Raw genomic sequence first — 12,066 nt, forward strand, 5'->3', positions numbered from 1 at the left:
CTGAAGTCAAAAAGACGTTGGAGCCTCCTCCTAAACCCAAGATTCTTGGGTAAAGGAGGTTAGTGATCTTGAGCAGATTTCTATGTTCTCTGATCTTCACTGTAATTTTAAAGTCAAATTAGCCAAATTTGTAAAATACCTTAAATATGTAATACCTGGTATATAATAGGCACTTTATAAATGTTCAGCTCCTCAAATATTGTGTCCACATCTACCCTTTTCTAAAGGGAACTAATAGGAACTTTGCACCGAAGTTCCTTGTTTTACACAAAACTGTATCTTAGAAGATATGGAGGTAATGGTGGCCTAGCCAATACAGAGAGCGATAAATTTGGACTACACTTGCAATGATTTGGGTCTTATATGTCTCCCCAAGGTCCATATTTTTAAAGACTTGGTCACCAGCCTATGTCAATATTGAAAAATGGCATAACATTTGGAAGGTGAGTCCAATGGAAGGAAGTTAGGTCCTTCGAGGTGTACCCTTGAAAGGGATATTGGGATGCTGGCCACTTCTCTCTTTTTCTCTTTGCTTCCCAGTTGCCATGAAGTGAGCAGATCTCCTTTGACACCTGCTTCAACCATGAGGTACAGTGTTTGCTACAGACCCAAGTCGTAAGGCCAACCAAGCATGGACAGAAAACTCTGAACTCTTGAACCAAAATTAACCTTTCCTCCTTGTAAGCTGATTTATCTCAGGTATCTGTTACAGTGACAGAAAACTGACTAACACAGCATTTCGAGTATGTCTTCTTACCTTAAGAATTAGGAAGACATGGCAGACACACGATTATGAAAGAGTCCATGTTAGAATAGTCATAGATTGTGGATGATAAAAGCAATTTAGTTGTCATCAAACAAAATCTTTAAATAGAATAGACAGCTTTAAGAAATCTAGCAAGAGAGTAAATACCATACAGGCATTCCTCATTTAATGACCGAATTCCGATCCTGTGCCTGGGTCATTAAATGAACTGGTTGCTAAATGAGAAACTGTATATAGTGTGTACATTACAATATTCAGAACAAAGAAATGGTCAAAGGAAACTCCAACTTGATGAATTTGCTTTAATCGGCATAACTCTTACATGTGGTACTGTAATGTATAACACAGCATAAAACTACAGTACTGTACAGTACAACCAGGAAAATTACAGTATTGTATAAATAAGGTATTCTGTACAAAAAAGACACTGAGGCTCTATAACCAGAATATACAGAATTGTACCCAAAGAAAAAGTACAGCTCATAAGTCCAAGAGGAGTGTTGTAAATCTGAACAGTCATTAAACATGTTGGTCATTAGCAAGGAATATTTTTATTGTAAAGCATTTGTCTTTGACACTACATGCATATATACACACATTAGTCTTATATATGTATTTATTTATGTACAAATACACAGGTGTAAACACACACAGATATTTGTATAATAAGCTATGATACAGAATTTACTTATAGTTAAAATATTTGAAAAGCACTATATTAGAGTTTGGGATTTTGTTTTTGTTTCTAATAGTTTGGATGCATTCATAATTTATAAGTCATAATCTCTGACCCTATGTAATCACTGACAAAGAATTGTAGGATGACTAGCCAACACTGGGTAGGGAAATCTGTGACCATGAAAACACAATTTAAGTATTTCAAGCAAGAGGATTATATATTTATTTCTTGATCTCCTGTTTGCCTATGGCAGCACTCTGAAGAGTCAATTAAAAATTGATAATTTGACTTCATAAATAATATAATAGGTCAAACACCACCTTCATAAATTTTACAATCATGATCTCAACAACTAGTCACAGAAAATCTTGTATGCTGGGTCAACAAAGTTTGAAAAACAAAACTTCATTTTACTACTCATTTTTGCGTTGAGAAGGGTCAATAATTGGTGGACCAAGGATACACTCCAGAATAGTTTCTCAGAATAGCAAATCTGACCAGGTTTTAGCAGGATACAGAAATATGGGACAGAAGATAGACAAAGGATGAAATTTAATGAAATGTCAACCTGAAATGGAATAATGTCAACCTAAAAGAGAACTCCAACAAAATGGCCAGTAAGTTCTTCTCCAGCATCTGGCCTATTTAACAATTTGGATACTGAATTCTCTAAAAATATGAACAACATATATAGCACATTTGTAGGTGCCATATATCTATTTGAGTGAGGCAGAAAATGCTTTTCAGGATAACATAAGGATCCCAGTGGAGGTGGGAAGAGGAGTGGGTAAGTGGACGCACATCATCCATACTCCCCCTGGCTGTGAGCTGAAGCCCAGGGATCCAGGGGTGGCTAACATACCGTGTCCTCATAATTCCCCCAAGCACCTCCGAGTCTGCGAACCTTAGCTCCCCCCAAGCCCCATACACTCCTTATTCTCCAACTTCAGCCTGGACAGACCCCACCACGCTGTCCCACGAGGGAGAAGCCCAGAGATCCCGCCTCCCTTCTTTCAGAGACTCTTTGGAGCCCACCAAAGAATCAGATCATTCAGGACAAAGCTGGAGGAGGAGCTGGCAGTAGGAAGCCAGGAATCCCTAGAGGTGACATAGTGACCAGGAGCAGGTGTCTTCCAGTGGCCTCCAATACCTAAGGATGGCGGGATGGCTTCACAGGGCGAGCCACGCTTCCTTCTGACCTTCAACTATGAGGAGACCATCATGGACCAGAACACTGATGACTGGATCGTGTGCGCAGTGCAGAGCCAGCAGCTGCCTGAAAGCCTGTGCGCCACCTACCGTTAGGGCTTCTGCCAGAGCACCCACAGAGGGTGTTCCAGTATCTGAGCGAACAGGGCGTGCGGCTGCGGGACCCGCGCTGTCTGTGAGGCCGTGCCGCTGTTGCCAGGCACAGGCAGTCGGCTGCAGTTCCCGGTCACGCAGATTCCTACTTCGAGGTCATCCTCCTCTCCAATGCCAACACCTTCGGCGTGGAGAGTGCCCAGCGTGCTGCCAGCCACCACGGCCTGTTCAGCCACATTCTGAGGGCAGGGGCCACGCGGGGACCTCTGGCCCTGCAGCCCATCCATGCGCACGGCTGTAGGCGCTGCCTCGCCTGCGTGTGCAAGCAAAGGCGCTCAGCGACTACCTGCAACAGCGCGCGAAGGCATCCACTTCGCGCATCTCTCCTATCTGGGCCCATGGGGAGGCTGGCGGGCCTAGACATGGCCTTCCCCCGTAGCGGCTACCTCCTGCACAGGCTCATGCAGTAGGCGCAGAAGGCGGAGCCCAGCTCGTTCCGCGCCTACGTGGTGCCCTGGTACCTGGCACGCGCCTGCACCTGCAGCAGGCGTGCCCAGCCAGCCCGCTAGCTGGAGGCGAGCTCGGGGAGGGAGAGGCCTGGAAGGTCAGAGCTAGCGCCACTCTCCCCTTTCGGTCCTCTTCCTTCACTGGGGGCTTCTGCTGGGGGCTTCTGGCAATGTGTCCCTCTGGGGCCAACAGCTCTCTGTCATTTCAATTAACCCAGCCCTGCTGCCCCACCGCTGGTTCCATTGCAAAGCTCTGGAGACTGGCGGGACAAGGAGAGGCGTTTCCAAAGCACCCTGTCCTCTGAACTGGGAGGAAGGGCCTGGAGAATGAGCATCTCCCTCCTCTCTGTTTTAACTGCTGAGGGCATGGTGGCGCATGCCTGTCATCTCAGCACTCAGGAGGCTGAGGCAGGATAATCGCAGAAGTTCAAGGCCAGCCTGAGCAGCATAGAGACGCTGTCTCAAAAAGAAGTCTAATTTGCTTTAAGTGATGATGACTTGGGCTGTAAAACCTCTCCCTGTCTTCTCTCAAGGGGACCCCTGGACCCCCAAATGCTTGAGGCCCCACAAGACTCTCCGCAGAGATAGACATGTCCAAGCTCCCTCAATCCTGCTTCAGCCACCACAATCCTGAACAACTTGTGAGCTTGTTATGCCTTCTTGCCTTCCCCCACCCGCCGCCCCCCAGCACCCCCAAAGGAAACAAAGCCAGAGGGCATTGTCGTCCCTGGTGGTGGCACCAGGTAGCACACAGCCTGACCCTGGGTGAGGCCCAGGGGACCTGCAAAGTCCTCTTATATGCACCAATAGACCAGGACTTCACCAAAGGCACCCCTAGTCCCAAGTGGGCCAGAAGCCATGATGTTTCTAAAAAGAGCCCAGGACCGCCCCCCCCACCCCGTGTCTGAGCTATAAAGGAGGCAACAGAAAAAAAGGGTCCCAGTGAATTATAACAGTTTGTTAAATGATGTGAAATCTAACAAGGCAAATTGTTATAAGAATCAATAGAAGGTCCTGTATTTGGATTCAAAAAGCACAGTATGGGAAAGACACAGATATATAGATATATTAGTTATAGCTGTATGCATATTAGTTACACGGAAAAATGGGTTCATTTTGTTATATTCATACACAGATACAGCATATTTTATTTTTACCCCATCATCACCTCCCATTCTTTTCCTTTCCCTCTTCCCCAAACCCCATCCATTTCCCTAATAGTCACTGTTCTACTTTTCTGCCATTTTTCTTTTCCCCAATTTCATTAGATTTTACCTATGAGAAAAAACAAGTGATATTTGACTTTTTCAGTCTGGCTTATTTCATTTAACATAATGATTTCTGCTTCCATCCATTTAATTTCATTCTTGTTTATGGCTAAATAATAGTCTACTGTGCATATGTGCCACATTTTCCTTATCCATTAATCGATTGTGGGCATCTAGGCTGTTCCCATAATTTAGCTATTGCTAATTGTGTTGCAACAAATGTGGTTATGCAAGTATCACTATAGGATGCTGACTTTAATTCTGTTGGGAATGTATTGAGAAGTGGTATAGCTGGATCAAATGATATTTTTATTTTTAGATATTTTCCTGATTTCCATAGTGGCTGTACTAGTTTGCTTTCCCAACAAAAGTATAGAAAATTTCCCTTTTCCCCATGTCCTCACCAGTATTTATATATTTACTTATTTTTATATTCTTAATGATAGCCATGATGGAATCTTAATGTGGTTTTGATTTGAATTTCCAGGATGACTAAAGATGTTGAATATTTTTATATACTTTCCTTACTTTCTTAATTGGCTGAATTTATGGCCTCTGAGATGGATCTGGTAGGAAAGGAGCTTTAATCTAACTAAATGAATGTTGACAAGAGTTTTCTTTATCTTAGAGTCAGGCTCCTGCTCCTAACATTCTTAATTAGGCCAATTTATGACCTTTTAGTGGTGGGTTATCTTCGATTTCAGCTGAGTCCTAGAAGTTCAGTCTTCTTAAAAAGTACAGTTTTTTAGTTATGATTTCCTTGTCTCCTTTCTATCTTTTATTTCTTCTATACTACCCCAGAGTGAACTGAAAAAAACAGAGAGAAAGGAAGTAGCTTCCTGTCTATGATGCTTAACTCACCCTTAATACCCGAGGGACCCCAGGAGAAGAAAGGGGCCCGAGGAGAATGGCTACATGATGCATGTAGCCTAGAGATCAGGGCTTCCAGCATAGGCAAACATACCACACTTGTCCAGGAACAGCAGAGACACCCACCTTAAAAGTACTATGTGGATTGGTACAGTGAGAGTAGCAGAGATAATCTTGCTGTATTATAGATCCTGTATTGTATATACCCCTTCAATTCTTGGGGAACTCCTGGGAAAAGGGACTCTCCAACAGTGAATGAGATTAAACTTTCCTTCACCTCAATGGTATGGAGGGGAGATGGGAATTTCAGCTGACACCTCTGAGCAAACCTGCCCCAAGATACACACTACACATAAGACACATCAAGTGTACACTCTTTATTAGTCGTCAGAATCAGAAAACCCTTGACAAAGATTGATCTTAGTATATAGTTCCAACTTTTAACAAACACTAAACAATCAGTTCCTGGGGAACTCAGAGACACCTTTTGTTCAGATTAGAAGCCGTTCTAACCTCCCACCCTGAGTTCCGCCCTGACTCCCTCCTTGCTTTGGGGGATGCAGAGTGCCTAACCCAGTGAAAGGGAAGAGGCCAAGAAGCATCCTCAAGAGTGATGTGAGAGGGGCCAGGGATTTAGCTCAGTGGCACCGTGCCTGCCTCAAAAGTGCAAGGTCCCAAGTTCAAGCTCTAGTACCAAAAAGAAAAAAAAGGAAAAAAGAGTAGTGTGAGAAACTGAAAGTGTAAATGAAGACCAAAATGATGTGTAATGGGTATTGTGAAATAGGAAGAAAATGTTTAAAAGGGAAGGAGAACTAGGGAGGGGGGCTGGGGAAAAGGAAAGAAGAAAAAAAAGGGAAAAGGAAAAAAAGGAAACAAAGCTTTTGTAAATAGGGTGGGATGGAGGGGTTGAAGGGAGGGAAGATGAATGGAAAAAAAAGAACCAAGATGAGTGATCATAATGTATATCTAAAATGGACCAATAAATTTAAATAAAAAATAAATAAATAAAATGTGCAAAAGAAAAGAAAAAAGAGTGCTCCCCATAGTGCAGTTCTATCTTTAACCCAATTGGCCCTTGGCAGAAAAGCACCATCCATACATAATAATGGCCCTGATGTATCTTTGCAAGCCATTTTGTTATTCATGAGCTGTTGACAGGAAAAGGACTTAGGATGGGAGCAACCCAGGTTTGAGGGCTAGAACGTGTAGCCAACACTTTCCAAGCACTGTCTTTCTTCAGGGCAACCTAATGGTCTTTCTAGGCAGGCTGCTGTGCAGCCACAAAAACACGTGTGACACTCCAGAGGGGAAATCAGCAGAGGATCAGAAAAGCCCTGCCTGTGTGCCTGTGAGTTAATGAGGATACCTCCCTGATTTTGCCACTGCTCTTCTGCCTTGTGACCAAGGTGATGGAAGGTAATGAGCAGTTTGGTGACTCAAGTCCATCCATAAAAGTCTCATTCACATTTCCCTCAGAACTCCAAAAATGTATATGGATGTTATTTTAACTGATTTTGCCCACGGCAACACTACATGCAAGGCAAAGAAGACATTCCTGATCTAATGCAAAAACTAAATTACTATTATCTAACCAAACTCACAAAAGATTATGATAGATGGACCAGACAATACTGTACGGTTCCAACTGCTAACAAACACTAAGCAACTCCTGACACTGTGACACTAATTACTTAATTACGTAAGTAATTATCTAATGCCTTAATCAAATTTCTTTCATATATAAAATTTAACACTACAATCACCCTCAAACTCTTCCAAGTCAATCCCTTGTCCCAACTGAGAAATTCAATTCTAATAAAACTGTTTTGTGTTTCATTGTTCCCTAATGAGTACTAAAGTGTCTCTCTCACTCTTCTTGACTCCAAGCAGTGGAGGTTTCACTGATGTCTGGGTCTCTCATGATCCAGATGATACATCTTTCCTCTCTAGGGAGAACTTCCAATGGGACAGGCTCAGCTTCTTAAGTAAAAAGCAAGTTCCTTGGGAATGAGACACAAAAATAGGACCTCATCTATAAAACAGAAAAGACAAAAAAGCAGCAGACATTAACACCGCGGTACTTTCCAAAGGCACAACAGCATTCTCAAAGTGAAACGGCATTCTTAAAATTCACCATTGCTTATAACTCTAATCACACGGCTGCTACCAGTCAGGAAAAGGGAGTTGAGAAGAAAACTGAGAGGGCAAAAAAGGCTTTGTGACTAATTTCTCTAGAAAGTCAACCAGTCTGGTAACAGCCACTGAAAATCTACTACCTGCAAAATTTAAATGCAATTAGGAGAAACCATTGATTTATAGTGAATATGCTAATAATTCTTCTTTGTTCAAGTAAGTGAATGTAATAAATATATAAATATGTACATCTTTGTGTGTACATTTGCCCACAATGATACAAAATGGTTAACTGGGGAAATGGGATAATAGATCATTTTATTCTTTTCTATGACAATTTTGGTTTCCAATGTTCTGTGAAGTTACTTTTTGATCAGAAACGGCGTAGGAAATTGAAGCTATTTCCTTCATTCTGTCTGCCACCACCCACTCTTTGGAGTGCTTCTATTCTTACTTACCTTTCTGAAATCACAGAGTTTGTCCTGGGTCAAAACTTCCATCCCCACCTGGCATATGGATCTTCTTGCATTTATGGCAGGCCATGTGATGTGGAAGATTCACATGTTTACACTGTGAGCAGACCCAATTCACTGGACTGCATGGTGAGGCAGACTGTTCCTGTTTTGGGGATTCTGAGACTTTTTTCCCTTGTGGTTTCTTGGCCTTCTGCCTCTGAAACTGCACTTTCACAGGACTTTGTATCACACTGGGAATCTTACTGATTCCCAGGGGAGCCATGCATTGGGGCATCACCAACTCATCCTTCTGGCTGTGGCGGCTGATGTCTCCCTGGTGACATCTGTCCAGGAGGTTCTGAGGATGTTTATCCTGGGAGTGGCAACTCTGATAACACAAAGGACCCATCTTCTCCTGAGACCTCACTGCAGCCAACAAGGGTGGAGGGTGGATCTCTGTAGGAAGCATGTGGGGTACACCTCCTGTCACTGTTGCTGCTGCTGCTGCTGGTGCTGATTCCCTTACTACTAGGGGTGGCAGTGGTACTGAGTATGGGGATCCCAGTGAAAATGGCACATGGAATGGGAATTGGTGAGGCACACAGAATGGGAAATGGTGTGGCACAGGCATTTGCAGAGGGGGCTGCATTGGCTGAGCCCAAAGACCTGGAGGTTCTTGCGTATAATGCAAAATTGCTGGAGCTAGCATGTGGGACTCCAAATGCAACATGCCTTGAGCTCTGGTGGCCATCACCTCTGTTTGTTCCTGTGTATTCAGGGACCTTGCTGCAGCTCCATATTCTTCAGTTCCTGGATTAGGTACAACCTTCTTGGACAGCAAATCAGCCTGTGCTGACCTCTTGGTCTGGAGCAGCCTCCTGCGAAACATTTCGCTCTCATCCAATACCTGCTGTAAAGAAGCTCTCATGGAGTGCAACTATGCTATGGCACGGTCTCACTCCTGACGCATCCGCTGCATCTCGAAAACCAGAGCACTGCAAGTTGCCTCGCGCTCCTCTAGCTGCTCCCGCAGCCAATGAAGTCGGTGTGTCTGCTCCTCCTGCTGCCCGGCAACTACTCGTACACCCAAGGCCAGCGCGCTCCAGGTACAGGCCCGCTTGAGGGCGCGTGGCATCTGCTGGTTGGTCAGGATAGTGTGAAGACCATCCTCGACCTCGTTCCAGGACCGCGAGAAGAAGGCCAAGTAGAAGTCTGGCCCGCCACCGTTACTGCGGATTTCGCTGTTAATGAACTGGATCACATCGATGTGGCGGAAGCCGCTGGTGGAGTGCCCAAGTTCCACCGCCATAGCTGCTGCAGCCTAGTCAAGCAACGGCCTCACAAAGCACAGCCACCAATAAAGGCTATGGTTGTCAAGCTGGTCTCCCCTCAGCTCCCCACTCAGTCCTACTTTAGTCCGTGTCCACTTCTGGCCTTTTGCAAGGTTTCCTGACTCCCTCAGACTCTCCTCACAAAGGACCGAGATAATCCTCTCACCGGAGCAACCACTTCCGGGCGCCAGCGACGTGACGCAGGCGCCATCGGCGCTCTGTGTTAGACCGCAAGGACTGCTAGAATCAGTGGGTCTCCACGCAGCGCCACCTACAGGAAGAAGAGTGGCTGGAGCGGAGACTGCCCTGTGCCCAAATTGGGAGGAATGAGATTCTTTAGAGATAGTAACCCACGACTTGGGATGAAACGTTCAACCACACACACGCACATGCACTCCTAGTCTGAAAGAGAAGGTGGATCAAAGGACATCAGAGAATTTCTGGCCAAGGGAAAAGCAGAAGGATATGGGGAAGAAGGCTGAACTAGGAAGGGGTACATAGATGAAGAATGGAATTACAGAGTTTCCAGTTCAGGGAGGTGAATAGGATGCAAGCTGGGAATTTTACCAAAACAGAGAAAAGAGGAAGGGTAGGGGGCATTGACAAAAATGTGAGAGAAAAAATGGGGCCTGCACTGATGCTGTGGGGAAGATGTTTGGGAAGCAGTGGGAAGTAGGCTCAGTTTTGTCCCTCACACAAATTAAGTTAGAACCTGGCAGTTCTTACAAGATTACAAGGCCCAAGCTGTAGATGAAAGGTGATGAGGGCCACTAGAAAGAGCACCACTGTCGAGGTTGAGTGGATAAGTATGAAAGGGAAGCCAGATCAAGAAGATGTTCTGGGAAGATAGGGAGCTATTAAGGATAGGAGACCACAACAAAAGTGTATCATCTAATTCAGTGAAAGGGAGGAAAAGACATTTCAAAACTCCGTATTGTGTACTAGAATTCTCTGATGGGGGATGACACAACATGTAGGAAAAGTGAATCCTTAGTGAATTTTTTTGATATCAGATATTGCTGAGGGCTTTGAAGGATACTGCAAGTCACAGGCAGGGGTGTTTTACTATGGAGTGTGGAGGAGTGCTGCTCCTTGCTCAACTCCTGCAGAGTTCCTACTTCACTCGCTCCCACAGGAAGAATTTTCTCAACTTTGAAACTATTTACCTATAGTTCAGATCCTAGCCTCTCCCATCTCCTCAGAGAGTTGTTTATTCATTATTTCTCAAATGATTTTTCTATATCAAGCTCTTCCCCTCTACCTCTACTAACTCCTTTCCCAACATAATGAGCATGTTCAAGTTTCTTCCATGCTGTATAATGGTCTTGTTTACATTTTCAATACTTTAACTTCTATCCTAAAACTATAGAAAGTACTCCTAGAACACGAGCAAGCATCTTCCAACTGGAACTTTCTGTAGTATTTACTCTTTTGACAACTTTCTTTTTGAAATCGATATTCCCTTTTCCCCTGTGACATCAAATTCTATTGAATTTCATTCAATATGGCTGTTCCTTCTTAGTTTCTGTCGGGTGCAGTGCTACATAATTTTAGGGAAAAATCATTTTATTAGGCCTAGTTCGCCTGCCTACAGGCCAGCTATAGCATTTTAAGACATAATTCCATTTTGGCCCCCAGTCACAACTGAGACCTCAATGATCCTGTGATGCTGTGATGCTCCAGGACAAGATTACAGCAGCTGAAGACATCCTGGGAGGAACAAAATCTTCATCTACTTAGTTCCTTATTGTCCTTGGATTGTTACATCCTGTTTATCCCGATGTACTGACCTCTCTGCAAGTCGTTTGTTACATTTGTTTCTTCCGATGTGCTGAATAAAAGATGCAGCAAGCTCGGATCTTTGATAAGACCCAAAGCTCAGCTTCTTCTCAAAGTCTTATTTTTCTGCCTTTCCTGTAATTCGCCTTGTGCTGCCGTGGCTCGCAGGAGACTAGGACTTAATGCAGAGGTTATGGTAACGTTCCCTTTCCCTCTTCCCTACAAGTTTCCTTTTGCTGCCTACTGTATGATTCCGCTCACCCCTATAATATTGGTGTCTACCTGAGTTTTGTCCTCAGATTCCTCAATTTCGGCATTGTCCCTTGTTCCAGACATGGTTTCTGTGATTCTGTCTATTCTTGTTTGTAACTACCATCAATAATTGCTATGGGGCCAGGGATTTAGCTCAGTGGCGTCATGCCTGCCTTACAAGCACAAGGTCCTCAGTTAGATCCCAGGTACCACAAAAAAAAATTGCTGAAGACTCCTAAAACTTTATATCCAGGATGCTGTGTCCCTCAAACTTTAGAGTAACCTAACGAAAACCTCCTAAAAACCTTCACCTGGATTTTCCATAGCGTTGTTTGTCACAAATCCTAAACTCATCAATACTATTTTGGACAAGTTTCTTATCAGATTTCTTAGCATTTAAGAAAATATACTTCCTCAAAAAGTTGTTGCAAGGATGAAGTCTACCCTTATCCTCTGGGGGTAAGGGTAATTGTGGATAGCATAAAACTCTATACATAATTATATTTTCCTATACACACAAACATGTGTAATGCCTTTTCCAGTTTAACTAAACACTTATACTTTACTCTGACTATAACTTTTGCAGTTCAAATGCAACAGCCAAACTGGCACAATTGCACAGATAAAAGACTCATTCTTACTGTAGATCTTAACAAACTCAGCATCCCATTTTTTTCTTTCTTTATTGAGAACTTTAACCTTTGAACTAAAAGGAAGCACTCTAT

At 43.8% G+C, this 12,066-nt stretch overlaps 1 protein-coding gene and 1 pseudogene across 1 annotated transcript; one reads left to right on the forward strand and one right to left on the reverse strand.

Moving 5' to 3' along the window:
* The first annotated feature begins 289 nt into the window (after positions 1–289).
* Positions 290–3,813, forward strand: LOC101722470 (phosphoethanolamine/phosphocholine phosphatase-like; annotated as a pseudogene).
* A 1,952-nt stretch (positions 3,814–5,765) lies between these two features.
* On the reverse strand, positions 5,766–9,504 carry LOC110347594 (testis-expressed protein 13C-1-like). Its single transcript, XM_021252591.2, has 2 exons — positions 7,983–9,504; positions 5,766–7,423 (listed from the first exon to the last, which is right to left on the reverse strand). The coding sequence occupies exon 1, from the start codon at positions 9,286–9,288 to the stop codon at positions 8,935–8,937; it is 354 nt and encodes a 117-aa protein (XP_021108250.1). The 5' UTR covers positions 9,289–9,504; the 3' UTR covers positions 5,766–7,423; positions 7,983–8,934.
* Between the last annotated feature and the right edge of the window lie 2,562 nt (positions 9,505–12,066).

Source organism: Heterocephalus glaber, unplaced genomic scaffold, assembly GCF_053883595.1.
Source record: "Heterocephalus glaber isolate CG9 unplaced genomic scaffold, H.glaber_assembly_v1.0 deba00001220, whole genome shotgun sequence".
Lineage (NCBI taxonomy): Eukaryota > Metazoa > Chordata > Mammalia > Rodentia > Bathyergidae > Heterocephalus > Heterocephalus glaber.